The sequence below is a fragment of the Protopterus annectens genome, chromosome 10.part0 (genome assembly GCF_019279795.1).
Source record: "Protopterus annectens isolate FY-2018-M chromosome 10.part0, PAN1.0, whole genome shotgun sequence".
NCBI classification, from domain to species: Eukaryota; Metazoa; Chordata; order Ceratodontiformes; family Protopteridae; genus Protopterus; species Protopterus annectens.
In genome coordinates, this window is record NC_056744.1 from 641,058,081 (window position 1) to 641,080,821 (window position 22,741).

Below are 22,741 nucleotides of genomic sequence, written 5' to 3' on the forward strand. Positions count from 1 at the left end.
GTAAGAAGCTGAGATCCCTCATAAAATCCTCCAAAGCTAGTTACGAAAATAAAATTGCCAAAGATTCCAAGGAGAACCACAAGGCATTCTACAGTTATGTCAAGAATCTAAATGGCAATGCTCAGATCTGCTGTGAGGTGCAACAGAATGGCATTAAATGTACTGATCCCAAGGATATTGCCAATATCATGGCAGATCGATTCAGTGCCAACTTCACCCCCCTCTCACCCCCTAAAGGGCCCATCTCAATTCAAAAGATTGCTAAATTCTGGTAATCATGGCCACACAGGTAAAAAACGCACTCTCCAAAGCTAAGAATACAGCATCCATGGGACCAGACGACATCCCGGGCTGTGTACTACATGAACTACAAAATGAACTGGCACTTCACCTAAGTGTCATGTTTAATCATAGCCTCACCTCAGGGTTTGTGCCCAATGAGTGGCGAACAGCTACAGTTATCCCACTCTACAAGGGGGGGATCCACCTTGGATCCCAGGAACTATCGTCCCATCAGTCTGAAGAGTCTGATCTGCAAAGCTATGGAACGCATTTTCATGGAACTCATAAACAAAGACACTGGCAACCTTCAAACCCTGGACCCCACCCAGTTTGGTTTCGTAAAGGGCTGATCTTGTCTCCTCAACCTGATTGACTTCTTTGAATCAGTCTCAAGAGCTGTGGATGAGGGTAAGGCAGTCCATAGAGCCTATCTGGACCTCGCCAAGGCCTTTGATACCATCCCATACTCTGGAATCATAGATAAACTTAGTAAGCTGGGCATTAATCCCTAAATCACTCGATGGGTTGCCAACTGGCTTACTGACGGAACCCACACTGTAAAAGTAGCTGACTCAAAATCCAGCTCCAGACAAGTGACAAGCGGAGTACCTCAGGGTTCAGTCGTGGGACCCTTCTTGTGTGGCATCTACTTCTCTGAAGTACAGGCCAGCACTAAGGGGCTCTGGCTAACAAACTTCGCAGATGACTGCAAACTGGAAGCCATTATTGAATCCTTAAATGATGTGGATATTCTACAAAAGGGCCTTACAGAAACAGATGCTTGGTGCCAGAGCCATGGGCTCAAGCTCAATGCCAAGAAATGTATATTTATCCCCTTTGGGAAAAACCATGTACCCATGAATTACCACATAAGTGACAGTACACTAAACACCGAAAGTGTGATAAGGGACTTAGGGACACAGGTGGACAGTGGTCTCACCTTCGATAACCACATAGCCAGAACAGTTAGGAAATCCTTCTTTGTGGCAAACCTCATCACTAAGGGCTTTTCATCCAGAAAGAAGGAGGTCATTGTCCCACTGTACTCATCTCTCATTAGACCCATTATAGAGTACAATTCCCTGTTTGGTATGTACCTCACAAGGCATCTGCAATAACTGGAAAGGCCACAGAAATACCTCACTAAAAGACTCACAGGCCTAAAGCAGATGCCCTATGATGACCGTCTAAAAAAAACTCCAGCTTATACTCTGTTGCATATCACCTACTCAGAGGCGATCTCTGCTTAACATACAAGGCCATGTCAAACCCAGTGCTGTTGGACATGCTACACTTAAAGAAATCCCAATCCCTCAGAGCCATACGTTCCGGGAATCTAAACCTGGTCATCACAATGAACAAAACATGCTGGAGGGATAGGTTCCTGACCCAGAGACTCCCCATACTCTGGAATAGACTGCCCATACATGTCAAGCTGAGCGCCTCTATGGCTCTCTTCAAAAGGAACCTTGACGATTGGATGGGAGATGGGAAATTCACCCCGGGGATCACGTTAGTCACCCTGCTAAACAAGGAACCAGGGAAGTAAATATTCTGGGAAGAAGTAACCAGGGAATTGTTATGGCTAGGCTTGTATAGGCCCTAGGGCTGATAGCCTAGTGCCAACCTATGAATTAAATAATGCACACGTAATAACGTGCAATATAAAATAACTGCCAGTTCATATCGAATTGAAAAGTTGAAGATCTCTTACACAAAAGTTCAAAATCATAATATATCATAAACATACATTGACAAGATTAAAAATGTCAAATACATTGCCTGATCTTTAAAACAGGCTTTAAACTTATGGTATTGCTCAGCCCAGAATAAATGTCTGCTATTGGGTATAAAAAGGTTTTGTATAAGAGATTTTTATGGGGTAGATTGTTTAATTTATATCAAATCCTGCTACTGAAGTACATGCAGTCTAAGCTACTTAGATAACTGCACAGATGTGCTGATGGGCTGTCAGGCTCATATTTATTGAGCTTCCCCATAGCTTGTCTTCTGTATATCATTGTACAGTTAAATACAGTAGAGCCCATGCTCTCTTGTTGTTCTATACCAAAAGTTGATAACATTGTAGGGTATTCTAATCTTGGTATTTGTTTCTTTGATACAATGTTGACCTTTCAGAAACCATCAGAAAAGCTATTTTTTCTGCCTTTGAATAAAGCTGTGGAGGAGGCCATTAACTATAATTTGCTGTAATTGAGTGTGAAGCAACAAACCAAAGTGCCTGCAAATGATGATGTTCTCCAGATGGGGTGACTAACATAACTTCACTGCTTTAGCCACCTTGCAGCAAATAAACAAATAGTAATTAAAAGAACTATAGAAGCAAATATGAGATTTTCTGGGAACACTGCTTGAGAAGTAATGCCTTGTTATACAAAGTTGTTTATAATGTTTATGGATATTCATTGAGTTTATTCATCACTCTGTGTATTTTTTGTGCATTTTTTGAAGGTACTGCAAGGATGTACTTTCCATCAAATGCTGAAAGTTCTTTGGATTTTGGACCAGTTTATGTTCGTGAAAATGGAGAACTGCATATCCTGCGAAAACCTGCAGGCAGCATAAAGGATGATCCCCCCAAAACAAAACCTTACAGATTGTTTCAAAAAAGCTTTTCTGTTGAGCTTTGTGTTGGTCAAGAAGACAGTAGAAATAATTCACCTAAAGCAGAACATTTCATCTTTACGTATACAACAGAAGGAAGTCTTCGTTACTCAGCCAAATCATTGTTTCATATCACACTGGGTTTTGTTGCGGACAATGTCCATCATATTGATTCTTTAGTTGGCTTTCCAGAACAAATTGCTGAAAAACTGTTTACAGCTGCAGAAGAAAGACTTAAGTTCACAGACCCAAGAACAGGACTTAGGGCCTTGCAGGTGTTTACTAAAGCTTATGGACACCTGGTGCTTCAAACTCTGTGTTTGAGAGGCAGGTATGTACAGATTTTCCTGATGTAACTATTTGTGTGAAAGTACTATTTTTTTTTATCCAGAATGGCTGGCTTCCCATTTATCTTTGCTGAAAGTAATAGCAAAACAATTATACTGAAGATATGACGACAATAAGATGCTTTCTCACTGCACCTTTGTGCAGCTTGTATTGGATATGTTTTCTAGTGTTCATGTTAAAAATATCTGACAAAGCAAGTTTTGTTTTGCTCAAGTTACGTTTTGACACTTAGCTTACTGTTTATAAAAGAAATGTGGTCAATGTGTAGGAATGGCCATTTCTTCTTAAAAGACATGAATATGCGATTATCATTTTATGTGCTTGAATGGTGGATAAATCTGAAACATACATCACTTTGATATGTTCTCAGAGGGGCTTTATCTTACATTTGCAAAATACATCCAGTTGCTGAAAAAAGCTGTTAAGTCGTGTTAAGCTTGCCATTTTCTTTCATTTAGATGATGCCAGAACTATGAAAATTTGCTCTTGGCTGTTGTTTTCTTGTGATTCTTAATCTGTCCATTCTCTCAGTGACAACTATTGAACATTGCTATGGTTAATATCATCTATGTTGATTTGAGAACTTCACTTTTTGTATTAAATTTGAGCTGTCATTTGTTACTGATCTTGACAAGACAGCTAGATACATCACTAGTAGAACCTTCACATTCGAAATGGTGCCAGATGACTGGGAGGTGGCGCTTGTAGTTATCTTACGCAAAGAGGGTTCAGAAAGGAGATGGATATTTGCACATTGGCCATTCTTACCTATGTCATGGAGAAGGTTATGGGGAAACATTTTGTGAGATATGTTGATGGTGTTCTTGAAAGCAAGTTGTCTAGAAAATGGTTGGAAACAAAAGATGTGATTGTGCTAGCCTGGTCCAATTCCACTTTAAGACTTGTTTCACCACTAGTGTTGGTGAAAAGAACTTGCAAATAGATTGTCTGTGCCATTATGCCCTTTGAAATTATATCTTATAAGAAGTTGGTGGAAAAATTAAACTGTTTGAGGTTGGATCCAAAGTGATATATTGGCTAGGGTGTTGATCATTTGTTAGGAATCAACTGTTGAGTCAAAAGCTTGTGACTGCTGTGATAACACAAGTTTCAGAGAGTTTAGCAATGACCCCATGTTTGGAATGATCGCTAAGAACTGGGGAGGGGGCTAGCTTTATTATGACTAGAAGATTATGCTCTTTGGTCAGTCAGATGACTTGTCTAAGAGCCATGATCTGATGAGCTTATTTAACAGGCTCTTATCAACAACTTTACTAACTTATTCTTATTTCTGAGTTTATTAGTTTAGTGGGTGCAGGAGGCTTGCTCTAAGGTAAAAAAGTTGTTAGTGGGAGCACATTCACTTAACTGTACTCAACTTGTGGCCCATGGAAAGAAAAGTGGATTAAATAACATGTGTCCAAGCTTGCAGGGTGGGCAGACAGGTATCAGCTGGAGTTCAGCATTCCAAGTTTTAAAAGTTTTCACTTTGCTGGAGCAAGTTCAAGGGGTTAACTTATATGTTAGAAGAAAGAAGACAAGATTTGGAAATTATAATTTCTCTAAGGCCGAGTCATGCTTTTCAGATAGTATTCCAGACCATCAGGTTGATTGTCTGTTTTACTAGGGATAAGCACTGTAGAAATGTAGGTGCCATTTTCACATAACACAACAATGTAGTAAGGTATTATCATGAGTACTGTGCTCATTTCTGGAAGTCACATTAAGAAGGCTGCATCATAATGACTGAGAACATATTACAGGGGGTTACCAAGATGGTGAAGCGTATGGAATACACATGGTAAATGAGGAAAAGATGAGATCGCCAGAATATGTGCAGTAGATGCGAACAGTTAAATGGAGGTATGTTACAAACGCTGCTTCATCCGGGGATAGGTTAACGGTAGAGAATTTTGAAGGAGTGATGTGATGAAGCAATGGTTATGGTTGTCAGCTGAAGGTGGACTAATTTGAGGTTGGAATCAAGGGATATTGTTTCATGAAAAGTCTTCCAGTATCTTGTAATGCATTGCAGATAAGGCTGGTAGAGTGTAGTGATCTACAGAATGTCTTAAAATGCCTGATACAAGTAGAAGTAGGTTGGTTGTGGCAAATGGCTGTAACATTTAGGCAAACTTGTGCCTGAAAATTTTTCTGCTCTTGGCATCTATAAATAATCATGCATTTGTTTATAAATGAGGATTAACAGGCTGCCTCCTGTGAGACTTTGTAAATCTTATATTCACTCACTTTCCTGTTTTCCATTGGCTCCTGTGTAGGATGGCTGACATGTAGGGAGCAAAGATTTTCTTTAGATAAAATTATGCATATCAAGACTTTCTTTAGATAAAAGTATGCATATTACTAATATTGATAGTCATGATTATTTTTATTAGTATTATTGCTATTATTTCTGCTGCTAATACTGTTTATTGCTTGTATTTATTTTCCATCATATACTGCTATGCATTAATTGTGCTAATTGTACCTATGCATACATATATTGTGTCTGTATGCAACCATTTCAAAATAAAGCACTGTTAGCTGCTTGAGTGTTGGGTACATGATTGCACAATGTCATGCAGTTCAAAAGATTTTCTGCCAGAAAACAAAGGCCGGTTCGGCTGTTTTAATGGTGTTACTTTACAGATCACATAATGAATGTATACCTAATGACACCCTGAAAGGAGTGGACTCCAAATGAACTTAATGAAACTCCTTTTCTATCCCAAAACATATTTTTGTCAGAGAAGATAAACTTGGGCAGTGGGAAACATGCCTGTGTTCACTAGTCTAAAAAAATTTACCTCAAAGAGAACAAAGACCTGCAAAAATTTTCCCTCCATTTGGCAAGCAACATATACTGGAGAGAAACGTGTATAGAATTGTTTATTTATTAATTCATTCATTCAGTCATTCGTCAGCATTTTGTTCGTTAGCTCTGCCTCAGCTCAACCAGTCTATTCCGAGTTGCCCAGCTAACTTTACAAAAATGCACAACCACAGCTGAGTTCTGAAAAAAGTCTGTCTTGGCTACACGACAGAGGACCGCTGTAGTAAAACTGTGATATTGCTGATTTCAGGCTCCTTGTCATCCACAGAGGCAAGAAGATCCATTTGCGGTAAGGAAAACGAAGTTTGCAAGGAAGTTATCCATCCAAGTCTACATACATTTGCATTGAAACTTTGCCTAGAGAAGAGTAAACATAAATCTACGATTCCCCACAGAGTGGATACAGAACTCAGACCTGTTTCTGTAGTGCTCACCAAGGACCAAAAAAAAAAAAGACTGTCAATGCAGGTTGTCTGGATATAAGAGAACCTTTTTTGACTTACAAACAAACTGCATTTATCCCTTTCTGAAGAAAGTGAAACTGTTGTAAGTAGTCTAGAATGTTATAAGTGAAATTTTTTCTTTCTTGGCTATTAATACCACACAAGACTTAATGTCTGTTCATTAAGTTATATTTATTTATTTTTAATAGCATCATCATCTTCTTTCGGCTGTTCACATTAGGGGTCACCACAGCAGATCATCTGTTTCCATTTCTTCCTGTCCTCTGCATCTTGCTCTGTCACACCAACCACCTGCTTGTCCTCTCTCACCACATCCATAAACCTTATCTTAGGCCTTCCTCTTTTCCTGTTACCTGAAACACAATCACGAACAGCAAACTTGAAAAAAAGACACCAGGTCTTTCGCCTATAACTTTTATCAATTCTTGGTTACCCAAAAGAACCTTCCAATTATCCACTATTATCTTTTTGATGGACCACATTTCGTTGGTAATAGGCAAAACAAAAGCACATGAAAATTCTTTGTCAGAACCATTAAGCTTCTATTGAAAATATTATTTGTTGTTCCAGAAACTTTTTAGAATGTAAAGAGTCTCTTTGGCTATTGCATTTAGGAGCTGATTTCGCTCCTGGATTAAATGAATCCATTAATATAAAATGTTTTTTACAAATGAGACAAAATTAGAGTTGGTATGTCTCAACTAATAGTATATATACATGTTTTTTTAAAGAAAAGTTATAAATTTGAGAATATTATACATATGCATTTATAATTTTATATTTTATTGTATTTTAATTGATATGTCTTTAAGATACACATTTTTTATGACCTCATAAAACATGTGACTAATTTAAAGTGTATGAGTTATATGTGAGTGGATGGTGAATTATTTCTGAAGAAGTTCATAAAGGAATAAATGTGAATGAAAGCGCTAGATTTGTGTCCGTATTTTTAAGCCTATTGGATTTATCACTGGTGTCTTTTTTTCCTGTTACCTGGCAGCTTCATCCTTAGCATCTTTTTCCCAATATTCTCAGCATCCCTCCTCAGCACATGTCCAAACAAACTTAATCTTGCCTCTCTGGCTTTATCTCCAAACCTTCCAAAGTGGACAGACCCTCTAATATACTTATTCCTAATCCTGTCCACCCTTGTCACACCCAGTGCAAATCTTAACGTATTTAACTCTGCCACATCCAACTCTAACTCCTGCTTTTTGTCAATGCCACTGTCTCCAACCCATATAACATAGCTTTTTAAATAACATTTTAGTAGCATAATAAACCTTAACCTGGTGCATGCTAGTTGTTTTAATTGTTTGTTTAATTTGAACTTAGAAGAATAGGTTAGAAAGGGGTAAAATCTTGTGCGGAGTCAACTTACATAGAGCAAATGCATAGATAGTAACATAAGTATTGCATTCCTACGTTGTTCTAGCATACTCTAGCATCCCTTGTTACATTAATTGAATAACAGTGAAGCTCTCAGGCCCAAGCAGTATTTTTTTACTTGTCAACCACATGATCAAAATAGCGTGGCACTGTAGGAACATGAAAGCTAATTGCCCTTGGCCTCCTTTTCTATTAGAACTACTTTTAAAATGTGCCCTGATTCTGTTAAGTTGTAGTTCTGTGCCACATTTGTTAGCAGCATAGGTGGACATCCTGATGTTCTTCGTCTTCCCTTGCTGCAGTCCTGACAATTGGGTATAGTCCGCGTCCCAGTCGACCCGAATACCAGAGTATAAGGCTGACGTCGGTCATGGCGCCTTAGACTGACGTCAGTACGTCAGGGTACTAATGCGCATGACCGACGTCATTTCCTCAGTCTTTTTTGCCGCATGGTCCGATGCAGAAGCAATTTTGCGAGTGCAGGTTGGCGTTCTGAGATTTAAACGGAGTTTCAGACCGAATACAGAGTTGGCTAAAACATTTTGGTTTTTCTTGCCTCAGTATTTAACGGATGTCAGAAAAAGTGAATAACTGTATTTCTTGTGGGAAGCAGATACCGCATAGGGATTATCATACATTGTGTATACCTTGTTTAGGGCCTGAGCACGGCGTTGTTGGTTGCGCTCTTGTGCTAGATTTAACAAGCGCACTATTAAGAGGAGGCTTGATTGTGCTAGGTTAGTGTTTGGGAAGCGTTGCAATTATACTATGCCGTCGGATGCTCCGCCGCCTGCTTCATCTAAGAAGCGCAAGGACAAAACAGTGAAGTCTAGGGGTGAGGAACCGGCAGTCCCGGACGTCGGTCCTTTAGAAGGCTCAGGGGAGCCAGAGGTTTTGCCAGGAGTCTCTATGGAGTCTCAGGCAGATGCTACTGTTTCAGGATGTGCCCTCTCAGGAGGTAGGCCAGGCTGAGGGGCTTCTCAGGTAACTGTTCTTCCCTCTCTTCCCAAGGTAGTTAGGGCCTCTCCTTCTGTTGCCAAAGCTTCTTTTAGAGGAAGGCCAAGTTCAGCTTCTGTAGGGGCTTCTCCTAGCATTTCGGGCTCTGTGCCTAAGAAACATATGCTTAAAATGGCAGAAGATTTGATTACTCTGATTAGAGGTTCTATGCCCCACCTGATAAGAGGCCTAGGGTGGAACAGGAGTTTGATAGTTTTGAACAGTGTTCACAGGCTTCAGAGTCTTCTGTGGAAGACTTGCCAGGATTTCCTACTTATTCTGATTCTGATGTGGATGATTCCACTCCTTCAGCTTCTCCTCCTGAGGATTTTTCATTTCAGAGACTCTTCACTCCATGAGGGAGCACTTTAAATGGGAAGGCCAAGATTACTCTGACTCCAGAAAAGGCTTGGGGAATTCTTGTTTTGCCCCAGCATAGGCCTTAGCTATTCCTCCTGTGTTGAATGTGGTGGAGGATGTTTTGCAGAGGCTTCTCTGAACCCTGATTCCTTGCCTCCTGCTCCTGTTAAGCCTGATAGGTATTATAGGGTGCCGAAGCTCATAAGTATTTGTTTAAGAGTCCCAGGGCGGACCCAGAAACTGTTTCTCAGGGGCCTAAAGGTGTTAAAGCTTCTGTGGTTAAAAATCCTGTACCCTCTGATAAAGAGGCAAGGGCTTTGGATAGGTGGGGTAAGAAAGTATATACTTCTTCCACTCTAGCCATGAGGGCGTTGAATTGTCAATTTCATATGCTGAAATATCAGAATTATCTCCTTTCACAATTGAAATCTAAGGTGGATGCTTTGGCGGAAGGTATTGAGTGTAAAGAATTGCTGGATTTGGTTCATGTGTCTGAACAAGTGGGTAAGCATTCTTTGCAGTGTGGTTTTGATGCTGTTCAGGCCTCCTCGTGGTTGCTTGGTACTAGTTCTGTTCTTCACTGACATGCATGGTTGAAGGATCAGAATTTAGCTGAGCATGTTAAGACCAGGATTTTGGATGCTCCTTTGCAGTCTGATGTGTTGTTTGGACCGCCTGTGGAAGCAGTTTTAAAGAAAATGGAGGACAAAGCTAAGTCTATGCAGACTGTTAAAGATTTTTGCAGGTGCAGCCTCCAAGTTTAGTAGAAATTGGCCTGCTAAGGGGTGGACATATCCTGCTTATGGTTCCCAGTCTAGGGGTAGGTCTAGGCGTGGTAGGGGCAGGGCTCAAGGTTCGTTTAGGCCTAGATCAGACAGTTCACCTGCTCAGACTTCTGGTGAGGGCAGGGGTCAGTCCTTTCGTAAGCAGAACCAATGACCTGCCTTTTCAGCTGCCAGTGGACTCTCGTCTGGCAGCTCCTTTGGGAGGAAGATTGTCTCTTTTCAAAGAAAATTGGGATTTAATCACTCAAGACAGATGGGTGCTGGATATCATTCATCACGGGTACAGATTTTATTTCCACACAATGCCCCTTTCAAAGGCATGCCAGATGTTCCTCCTCCACAAAGAAAAGAGGCTCACAAGCAAGTTTCTCAGTTACTCCAGATAGGGGCTATTCAGCCAGTCCCTGTGTCAGAAAGGGCTTGGATTTTATTCTCGCCTGTTCCTAGTACCAAAGAAGGGGAACACGTGGAGACCAATTTTGGATTTATCTATCCTCAACACTTATCTGGACATTCCCAAGTTCAAGATGTTGGCGTTACAGCAACTGTTACCTCTGCTGGGCAAGGATCACTGGATGGTAACTTTGGATCTCAAGGAAGCTTACCTTCATGTGCCCATAAGGCTAAGTTGCAGAAAGTATCTGCGTTTCGAACTGGAGATTTTCATTATCAGTTCTCTGCATTGCCCTTTGGCTTATCTACTAGCCCAGAGTATTCACAAGGTTCTGGCTCCAGTGATAGCTTACTTCAGGCTTCAAGGCATTCAAATTTATCCTTACTTGGGCGACTGCCTGATTCTGGCTCAAGAAAAGGAACACCTTCTACAGCATCTGGAATATGTCATAGCAGTGCTAAGATGCCTAGGGTATTCTGTGAGCGAAATAAAGTCCAGTCTAGTACCCTCTCAAGACATGTGCTTTCTGGGTGTGAGACTGAATACAGCAGCCCAGATGGCCTTTTAACCCGGACAAACAAAAGAGTCTGTCACTTTACTTCCATCAACTATCTCATCAGTCCGTGCTGACTGCAAGGACAGTCCTTCAAGCATTAGGGTTCATGGCATCTTGTATTCTGGTGCTTCCCAATGCCAAACTGCATATGAGGAAGCTGCAATGGTATCTCAAAAATGTATGGACACAGCACTGCCAAGATTTGGACACTGTCATTCAAATAATACCTTGCCTTCAAAAAGAATTCTTGTGGTGGGCTCAGGAATGTCACCTAAACAAGGGACCCTCTTTGACCCGGCCAGAAGCGAGTCAGATTTTAACGACAGATGCCTCGGACACTGCTTGGGGAGCTCATCTAAATGGAAAGTGGATACAAGACAAGTGGCCTGCCAGACTACAGCATCTACATATCAACATGAAGGAGATGTTAGCAGTCCAGTTTGCATTGATGGCGTTCAAGGAGTTACTTCTTCCAGGGCAGGTGTTGATTCTGACAGACAACACAACTGTCATGTGGTACATCAACAAGCAAGGGGAACACATTCTTATCCTCTATGCAGGCAAGCAATGATTTTATGGGAGACTGCGTTAAGCCTGCAACTCACTCTTCAGGCAAGGTTTCTGCCAGGAGCACAGAACTCTAGCAGATGTATTAAGCAGACAAATCATGGATCCCCACGGATGGAAACTGGATCTTCATGTATTTCAGAAATTGACAGTGTCATGGGGAACTCCAGACATAGATCTGTTCGCTTCTCCACTAAACCACCAGCTGCCAAAGTATTGCACAAAGGGGTTTCATCACACAGCTTGGAAAGTGGATGCTCTGTCTTTCAGTTGGAAAAACCTTCATGTCTATGCCTTTCCACCTCTACCTCTTCTTCTAAAGGTATTACTAAAGGTCAGACAGGACAGGCCAAGGATGATTTTGATAGCTCCAGATTGGCCTCGGCAACACTGGTACCCACTTCTAAGGAGTCTTGTAAAGAAGCCTCCATGGCCTTTACCTCTGATTCCTCATCTGTTATCTCAGAAGGCCGGTCATCTGCTCAATGTCAAGCTTCCATCTCTTCATCTCACAGCTTGGCATATTCTGTGTTGAAGCATGGTAGGTCTCAGCTTCCTCAACAAGTTTTAAATGTGATTATGGAAGCTAGAAGGCCTAGTACTAGGAGAGTGTGCATGAAAAATGGAAGAGATTTTTATTTTGGAGTACAGCAAAGAATTTGGAGATTTCAGAGCCTAATTTGAGTGTGGCTCTTCAATATCTTACTGAATTATTGGACAAAGGTTTGTCTTTCTCTTCCATAAAGATTCATGCTGCAGCAATTTCAGCTCACTATGATTGTGACCCACCTTTGTTTTAGCATCCTTTGTTCAAGCAGTTTCTTAGAGCGGCAAAGAATATAAGACCCCACGTAGAGCTCCTACTCCTGCTTGGGATCTCAATTTTGTGTTGGAAAAACTTACTCTACAACCTTTTGAGCCTGCAGCTACTGCTGAATTGAAATATTTGTCATGGAAGACTGCTTTTCTGTTGGCTATTACTTCTGCAAGAAGGGTGTCTGAGTTGCAGGCCCTTATGGCAATAGAGCCCTTTTGATTTTCCATAAGGACAGGGTATCATTACGTACTAATCCTTCCTTTATGCCTAAGGTAGTTTCTAGTGTGGCTTTAAACCAAACTATTCATTTGCCTCGTTTTTGCAGATCCTCAAAATAAAGGGAAAAGATATTGCACACTTTAGATGTACACAGGCAATTGCGTTATTATTTGAGCAGGACTAAAGATTTTAGGCAGTCTCAGCAGTTACTTGTTTCTTTTGCTTTAAGTTCACAGGGCAAGCCTGTGTCAAAACAAACTATTTCTAGGTGGATTGGCTTTTGCATTGCATTTTGTTATTCCCATCATGGCAAGAGGTTCCAGCTGGGATTAGGCCTCATTCCACTAGGGCTACTGCCACTTCAACAGCATTTCTAAGGGGTGGCAACTAAGGATATTCTGGAGGCAGCTACTTGGAGTTCAGTGCATACTTTCTCTAGGCATTATCACCTGCCTATATACTCTAAGACTAGAGCTGGTTTTGCCACAGCTGTTTTACAAGGCATGTTGTCAGCTCCTGCTACTTTATAATTTGCCAGCCTCCCTTACCTCTGCTTTGGGATTCTACCCAATTGTCAGGACTGCAGCAAGGGAAGGCGAAGAACATAGTACAGTTTTGTACCTACCATAAATGTAGATGTTCGAGGATTCCCTTGCTGCAGTCAATCTCCCTCCTTCCCTCTGTGTTTCAGGGTGGTTGTGTAGGTGAGTTTACATGCTTATATTTTTTGTATATATTACTGTATATATTGTACATGTTTTTGGTGCAGGTTGTTTTGGGACTTGTCTTTTGGGTCTTCTGACATCTGGGGCAAGAAAAGACTGAGAAATGGCGTCGGTCATGCGCATTAGTACCCTGGCGTACTGGCGTCAGTCTAAGGCGCCATGACCGACGCAGCTCTCTCTCTGGTATTCGGGCCGACTGGGACGCGGACTATACCCAATTGTCAGGACTGCAGCAAGGGAATCCTCGAACATCTACATTTATGGTAGGTACAAAACTGTACTTTGTGTGCTAGTGGAGTAGACCTCGAAATGATATTTTTGGGAGATGATACTGTAATGCTTCCAGTTTAAGGTATAGTAAAAGTACCTGCCATAAGTGTTACTGGTAAAATTCTGTTGCCCCATACATTTTATTCACACTGAGTTCCCATCCTTGGTAAACCTTTGCAGTTTGTTAGGACTTCATTTTAATAGCTGCGGTGATTCCTAAAAATTGTTTGGCTAAAATCTACATCTGGGATCCTTACATTATTTTAGTAGTTTTTTCCTCATACTTTGTTACTTATAAAAGTTAGCAAGTTGGGCGGGTTTCAAAAATCTACTTTGTCAGGTTAACCAAGTATTAGTCTGTCTTAGAAAAAAAATAGCAAATGCTATACTGTTTTCATTTCCTAAACAAAAATATAGGTGGAAAATAATAAAGAGCATCTAATAGGTACTGCCTATTTAACTTGTACTTCTGAGGGGAAAAAAAACCTTTCAAAACAGGGGGCATTAATATGAGGCTTGCAGTTTGAAGAATTTCCTGTTTATTTATTTTATTAGCAACATCTTTTGACTTTCAAAACAGGGGGCATTAATATGAGGCTTGCAGTTTGAAGAATTTCCTGTTTATTTATTTTATTAGCAACATGGTTCAGTTAGTCAGAATCTTTTTAATGAAGAAATCTGAAGAGAAGCTCTCACTATAAATTAAGGAGATGTTTTAGAAAAAACAGCAGCTATAAAATACTAAAAATGAGCCTCTTAAACCAGGAACCAGCTGGTGAGAAAATTCAACCAAAAAGACTACTTAAGTGCTTTTGCCCACTAATAGAATAGACTTCAAGAAAACTAATGCATTTCCCAAAAATCTAAAATTTATATAATATTCTAGACCATGTGACGAAACACGTCATCTAGCTTCAAAACAAGCATAAAAATTACAAAAAGCATATAAATATATATTAACAAGAATAGTCATCAATATGCAGTTAACATCAGTGTGAAATTATAAATGACAGTACAACCTTTTAAGTCAAAATTAATGAATAAAAGAAGTCATTGTGCAGCAAGGGAAAACCTCACCTCAATCACACACTTTTAACTTAGTGTTCTAGGTTGAATGAGCATTTATCAACTCTTAATAAATTTTTTTCCATGTAATCAATTCCAAAAATGAAACATTTCTTAAAATACACACATACTAGAGTGACTTATACAGGGCATTGGTTTCATCTTTTATTTCTTTTTAAAATATAAATGTTCATATGTGTGTCTTTTGAGCCTTCTAGTAGTTTTACTTACCTAGAAGCACTCAGAACATAAACAATTAACAATATAAACCAACCCCTTAGAATTACATACGCGATGCGCTTTTGCTGCAAATACTCTGTCAACACAAGTACCTTCATAAATGAATTTGCACCATTTTCTTACTGCAACAAATTTCATATATAAAAAAACTAACTTCTAATAAATATTTAAAGTTCTTATTTCTTTTGCAAACAAATCTTAAGGCTTGTCCTATCACATTGCAAAGTTCTTCATTTCCCTGTGTAATCTAGTTGTTAACCATTTTTTCCTTTTCTCTATGCTGTCAACTTATTTTTTTGTTTTGTAAAAATGTCAGTAAACTTGTGATTTTCTTACCTGCAAGAAGAATAGGTGCAAATGTCTCTGACAGTTTTCTTTCACTATTTTCACAAAATTGCTCAGTAAATGTTCAGTGAATCCGCTGTGTATTAACATCGCTTTTAGAAGTCCACATTCATAGTCAGTTTTGTTTTCTGTTAAATAATCTAGACAATCTAATAAACTGATGTTTTAAATCTAGTCTCATATAATTCAAGTAACTATTTACAAATGTGGGCTTTCTGTATGGATAATATTCAAATGTTATATTAAACGTGTTCCTAGTCAAGTTTTAAAAAAAACTTTAGTAGTACCTACTGTAAACTTAAAAAAAAGTCAGTACTGTGATTGAAATTCAATAATGTCATTAAATTCGTTTTCATTTCATTTCCAAATAAAATCATATCATCAATAAAACATATTGTAAACACATTATTTGACTTCAACTTTGTGCAGAAAACCAACACAGTGGTAGGAAGGTTGAGACATCAGAAATTTCAGCCCATCTTGGGTCAGCGAGCACCACTGACCAAGATTTCAATGGAAAGGTCAACAGATTTCACAAGAAGTTTGGTCCTGGGATATCACCCTTTGATTAAAAACACTAAGAAAATTGTCAATGGACTCCTGGTAATATACAAGAGAGGGAAGAACTTGAACATATACGAGGGTTACAGAATAAGAGAAGACATGTCGAAGACTGGTATGTTCAAATGTGGGAAGTGCAGCCAGTGTTATATTCTAGAAAGGAAAATTGTAAAGCTGAATTAGCCGACAACATAAATTAATTTGGATGGATTCAACAATTGTCTATTTACCAGTGTGGTATACACTGCCATCTGAGATCCATATGGAGCCTTTTATATAGGAAAAACTGAGAAATCTCTGAATTGACACATCTATGAGCACTTGTAAGACATTTGCAAAGAAAATGAGAATAACGCACTTTATAAACATATGACATTCTGTCCTGAGTTTAAGACATTTAAATTTGCAGTGCTGGTGAATGCATCATCAAACCTAGGGGCTGTCCTAGGAAAACAGTTTTGGAATTACACTGGCAGCTGCATTTGAATTCCCAGGACCCTCCTGGTCTAAATGAAAATGTGTCCATTAGTAGTCCTTTTAAAACTCCATGCAATGGATTTATAGGTTAAAATAGAAAAAAAACTTTGACAGGAAGTAATATAGTAGAAGTACTATGAAATTGCTGTGTTCAAGTTTACCTCATGAGATTTTGGACACTTTGGACAATTAAGGTATACAACATACAATGTAAAAATAATAAATTGATGCTTTTTCTTAAACATCTTGATTTTATAGTTGTTAGCTATCGAGATGTTATTTTAGTTTGTTAAAACTCAATATGTCTTTAAGAAATCCTTTCCTTGACGACGCTACCCTGCTTTAGTATTCAGTATTTACTATTTAAACAAAAGGTGGCAGTTACATTGTATTGAAGCTTGACTGGGATTTTGTTCTCAGGAAGTCCATGGAAGTAGAAACAGACAAAAGTCCTTAACTACATTATTCAAATAGTTTAAACTTAATTTTTCTTTAAACATTTATGTAACCAAAGGATTGCTTGAACTTTTATCTTGACCAAAGGAGACTCTGGGAATAAGGTTTTTATGCAGCTTTTTTAGCACCAATATGGTATAGAAACACTGAAAATAAAGGACATGACAGCAAAAGAAATTTGCTAAAAATAGCTCTAAATCTCACAAGCACTTTAAATTGAACATACATTTTACAAAGCAGTTACTTTGAAACACTTCAAGCATTTTAACCTACATTTCAACAAGCACTTTTTTCAGTGAAAAATGTCTGCTGTTTAGATTGTATTTGCAGCTTTAGTCAGATCATTTGCAAACAGTTATGCTAATATAGTAAACGTTTAGTCCCAATGAAACAGTGGAACTCAGAGGACAGAAATATTGGGCACCATTTCTAAATTGTTGACACCAACTACAGTACAAACAATGGTTTTAAGCTATACTTACCAGATGGCATGTATTACAGAAAAAAAATGAGTAAGGTTCAGCAACAGTCTATGCAAGCAACGTCTGTAAAGCACCCCTAGAGAAACGCAAGTAACATGGTAAAGTAAATCTAATGCACAGCAATCAAATGATTGAAACAGATCACTTACCCTGCAACTCCTTGCACCCTGTTAAAGTACAAGGGCAGAGGTGGTAGAAACATTCTGTCCAAAATACATGATGGGTGGATGGAGCAGAGTGAAGTGTGTGTTTTGATGAGCCTGCTGTGTTTGTTTTAGGGATGTTTCCAGTGAAACTCCGTTGTACCCTTCTAGGGAAGATAGGAAAGGAAGAAATAAAATGCAAAGCAAGACAATACAATGTCAAATAATGTTTTTTTTTTTTTTTAATTATTTTAAAGTACTGTACGTTGTTTATCTCTTTGTATAAAATGGAATAACCCCCATATGGAGAAGTGCACTTTGGGTTTTCCGAAATAACACTTATTTAGCATTATGTTGTTAAAATTTGTCCTCCATCTGATAAAATGCAGTGCAAAATGTCCTGGCTGCAGTTTGATAAGCATTACAAAGCTGAATACTCCTTTCTGTAATTAGGTTAAGACAGACAGATGCGCATGCACACACACACACACACACACACACACACACAAAAAACTACTGAGAGTCTGCACTGCACTTCTTGTTATATTATTTCCTAACAAAGGATGATGTTAGGGCTACTGCTTGCCAGTGGCTCCCTTGCAGAGCATCCCCTTGGTTGCCAGATTCAGATGGTGGAACATTTTACTATTCCCATTCTGCATCCTCTTCAGTAACATCTAGTGTAACATATTGTTCAGCATCCTCTCCCCTCCTCTTTGTAGATTGTGTTTGGGTTTTTTGATATTAAAGCATCACGCAAGAAGTGGTTATGTTAATGGCCTGGGTACATGACTGCAATGATATTATCCTTGTCCTTCCAGAAAATTTGCCATCTCCTAAATAGGCTTGCATCATTCATTGTCGTTGAATAGATTTTGGTATACTCACATAATGCAGACTGCTTTTTTTCTTAAAACCTGTGCTGCAGAATGTCATGTGCCCAGCCTGACTTCCAGAGCTTAGCAAATGCATTCCTACCTGGATGTCTGAGTGTCAATGGTATAGTAGGGACTTCTACTCGCATCATCTTCAGTTCTTCTTTGTTAGAGTTTAATGAAGGCCAGTGCCTGTATTAAAACATCATCAGTCTTTCAACCTGATTTCTAGAGCTGGCAAATAAGTACCCTGTTGGGGAACCAGTTAGATTACTTTTCCTTTGTAAATTGCATGCTCAAAGCAAGAGCTTTTAGGCATTGGGTTTTGTAGATTTCAGATATTGAGAAGAAAATGAATAATTGTATTATTTATTTGATGCAGATGCCACTTAAGGTATTCCTAGTAAGTGTCTTGTGTATGATCCCTGAGTTGAGTCAGTTAACACAGGAAGACTTTTGTAATGCTCGGTAAACTGACAATTTAACATGTAACCATATATATATATATATATATATATATATATATATATATATATATATATATATATAAATTGAGGGAGAGAGAAAGGTGTATTGGCAGGGATGTTGACTTCTGAGAAAAATCATACAGAGTTGTGCTATCCATAGGCTGCACCATAACAGTTCATAAGAAGAGATAACTGTTAGACAGCATGACAGTTGTGGAGTATGAGTATTTTTACCATAGAGTTAAGTGGGTACAGATTTTTTTTTTTTTGCAAGAAGCCAGGCATCGTATTTGGCAATGTGTTAGAAGTTTGAGACTCTGTACTGCAAGTCCTAAAGTTATGAAATTTTAAGTATGATCTTTTTAATGCAACAGTGAACTGCAAAACTTGTTGTTAATGAGCGGCACTGTGGTGCAGCGATTAACATTGTCACCACATAGCAAGAGGTTCTCCGGTTCGATTTTCAGCTGGGGTAGCTTCTGTACAGAGTCTTCATGTCCTCCCTGCGTTCGAGTGAGTTTCCTCCGGGTACTTTGGCTTCCTCCCACATTAAAAAAAAAACATGTGCCTGGGGCGTTTCTCCCCGGGCCTCCGCTGAAAATAGGCTCTGTCCTAGTTGGACTTTCCCAGTTAACAAATGTTTAATGAATTAATTAATTAAGTAATTAATTAATTAATTAATATTAAAAAGTCTTTTTGAGGGGTGCAAGGCCCCCACCCCCACACACACACACCATAATCCCACTACTTTCAAGTTTACGCCTTGGAGAAGAGTGAGTACTTTGAAATACAGTGGATATAAAAAGGTTACACACCCCTGTTAAAATGCCAGGTTTTTGTGATATAAAAAATGAGACCACAATAAATCATTTCAAAACTTTTTCCACCTTCAGTGCGACCTATAACCTGTACAATTCAATTGAAAAACAAACAAATCTGTTAGGGGAAAAATATAAAAAAACATACAATAAGCTGGTTGCATAAGTGTGCACACCCTTAAACTAATACTTTGTTGAAGCACCTTTTGCTTTAATTACAACATTCAGTCTTCTTGGGTATACGCCTGCCATCAATCAAAGAGACTCTTGATTAACCACAAATAAAGTTAAGCTGTCCGAGTAGGATTTTCCTGACATTTACTCAGATGTTCTTCGTGTTTCACTGTTGCAGTCATAACTGTAGGGTGTTTCTGCCGGCAGGCAGCCTGAGGTCGGCCAGAATCCCAAAGTCTGGGTCCGGCGTCGGCTGTACCAGCAAGTACCCTGACGTCAGAACGCAGAGGTACATAGCTGACAGCCGACGCCATCTTCTCCAGTCTTTCTTGCCGTGCGGTGGAAAGCAGCTCGCAAGTCGTTGGTTGGCATATTAGTCTCAGAACAACGTGCTTTGATTGACTTGGTCCGAAGTTTTCAACTTCTCTTCTCAAGCTAAGTACCCGTTGGAGAGGAAACTTTTCTTGCTCCTCCGATGTCAGAAAAAGTTAATAATTGTATATCATGTGGAAAACAAATACCTCATAAAGATTTCCACTCTTACTGTCTACCTTGCCTAGGCCCTGACCACGATGTTTCTTGTTGTCGGTTCTGTGCTAGGTTTAATTCTCGTACTATCAAGTGTAGGTACGATTGGGCCTTGAACTATTTGGGTGAGCGATTTAATTACAGGATGCCATCGGATGCTTTACCGACAACCGAATTCAAAAGAAAGCAAGGACAAGGATAGGCCTCCGAGGTCCAAACAGGATTCTTCGCAGCCGGAGCCAGCTTCAGGTTGATGGTCGTCAGTGAGGCGCTTTGCAGCCTGTCATCCGCCACTTCTGAACCGATGGCCGACAGACTCCCATGGGGAGCCATCTAGGCCTAATATTTTATCTGCTGCAGGACCTTGAGACGTCGCTCCTTCAGATGGGTCCGGAACCGCTATGCAGGTACTGGCTTCTGAGGAGTTTTCAGGCCTTCACATATAACTATTTCAACAAAGTCAAAGGCAAAGACAAAACTCCTATAAAACCAAGGGTTTCTACTCCCAGCTGCTTCGGATTCAGCTCCCAAGTCCCAGAAGCAATTACTACGGATGGCTGAGGATTTGCCACAATGATTAGGGGTTCTCACCTCCTCCTGAAAAAGGCCTAGACAGGATTTACCTTATGATTCCTCTGACCAGGCTTCTGTGTCTTCTGTCTCTTCCTCTGACCAGGATTACTCTTTTCCTCCTTATGAGATTCAGATGCATTTTGTGAGGACTCTGTTCCTCTGCTTCTCCCCTGAAGATTTCTCTTTTGGGGAAACTTTTACATGAGATGAGGGAGCATTTTCATTGGGAAGGTTAGGATTATTCTGCCTCCAAAAGAGACTCAGAGAATTTCTCCTTCTCCCTCAACACAGACCTTTGGCTATTCCTCCTGTGCTTGACATTGTGGATGATGCTTTTCTGAAGCTAACCTGAATCCTGATTCCTTGCCGCCTGCTCCTTCTAAGCCTGATAGATTTTACAGAGTCCCTGATTCCCATCAATTCTTATTTAAGAACCCTTCTGCAGATCCAGAAACTATTTCTCAGGGTTCTAAAGCTGCTAAGGCCTTCATCTAAAATCCTATTCCCTCTGAAAAGGATTCTCGTGCCTTGAGAGGTGGGGCAAAAGGTTTATACCTCTGCGACTCTCTCTATTAGAGGTTTATATTGGCAGTTGAAGCTCATATGTTCAAGTATCAGCAATTTATTTTGTCTGTTTTAAAGCAAAGGCTTTCTACCTTTCCTGCATGTGCAGAGGACAAGGAATTACAGGATGTTTTGCATGCAACTGAACAAGTTAGCAAACATAGTTTACATTGTGGTTTTGATGCTTGGAGGAGAAGCGCTTCTTGCAGGGCCGCAGCCTCTGGTACTGTTATAAGGAGACATGCTTGGCTTCGAGAGCAGAATTTACCTGAGCAGGTTAAGGTGAAACTGTTAGATGCCCCTGTTCAACATGATGTGTTATTTGGATCTAAGGCTGAGGAGGTTATTAAAAAGATGGAGGAAAAAGCCACATCTATGCAGACTGTCAAAGATTTTTTACAAGTTCAGCCTCCTAGATTTTCTAGAAATTGGCCCTCCAAAAATTGGTCTTTTCCACTTCTGACAGGCCTGAAAGGGGAAGATATAGGCGGTCTAGAGGCCGGGCACAGACCTGAGCCTCTTATGAGGTCCAGACAGTGGACTGCTTCTTCACCTAGAAGGGAGAAGACAGACCTCAATCACAAAGGAAACAGACCCAATGACTCCCCTCTGTTGGGCCACAGGTCCTTCTTGCCTGGAAGCTCCTCGTGGAAAACTATCTCTTTTTACCAAAATTGGATGCATATAACCCAGGACAAATGGGTTTTAGATGTGATTTTAAAGGCTACAAATTCCACTTTCATACTCTGCCAAGGTCTTACGGTTGGCCAGATCTGCCAAAACATCAATGGTCAGAGGCCTTAAATCAGGTGGACACTTTATTGGCCATGAGAGCCATAGAACCTGTCCCACTACCAGAGATGGGCAAAGGTTTTTATTCAAGACTTTCCTGGTCCCAAGAAAACAAAATGCATGGAGACCTATTCTGGACCTCTCAGTACTAAATACTTTTCTGGAAATTCCAAAATTCAAGATGCTTACTCTGCAACAACTTCTTCCCATGCTCTCTCAGGATGCTTGGATGGTAACATTGGACCTGAAGGAGGCCTGCTTACACATTCCCATCAGACAGGAGCATGAAAATGCCTCAGATTCAAGGCAGGCTCAGAGACACTTTCAATTCTCTGCACTGCCCTTTGGCTTATCTACGCCCAGAGTCTTTACCAAGTGTCTGGCTCCAGTAGTGGCCATTGCAGACTCAAAGAGATTCAAATTTACCCCTATCTGGACGACTGCCTTATCCAGGCGGACAGCAAGGATCTTTACTTCAACATCTGCAGTTTGTTCAGCGCCTCCTCCTACTACTGGGATTTTCAGTGAACACAAAGTCACATTTGATC

At 39.9% G+C, this 22,741-nt stretch overlaps 1 protein-coding gene across 9 annotated transcripts in view; it reads left to right on the top strand.

Moving 5' to 3' along the window:
* LRRC42 (leucine rich repeat containing 42) overlaps positions 1–22,741 on the top strand; it is a 296,973-nt gene that overhangs the window by 68,477 nt on the left and 205,755 nt on the right. For all 9 annotated transcript variants that reach the window (XM_044085477.1, XM_044085474.1, XM_044085481.1 and 6 more), the window contains exon 2: positions 2,755–3,238. In XM_044085477.1, the coding sequence (XP_043941412.1) occupies positions 2,766–3,238 (473 nt within the window). In that variant the 5' untranslated portion in view covers positions 2,755–2,765. The remainder of the gene's footprint in view (positions 1–2,754; positions 3,239–22,741) is intronic.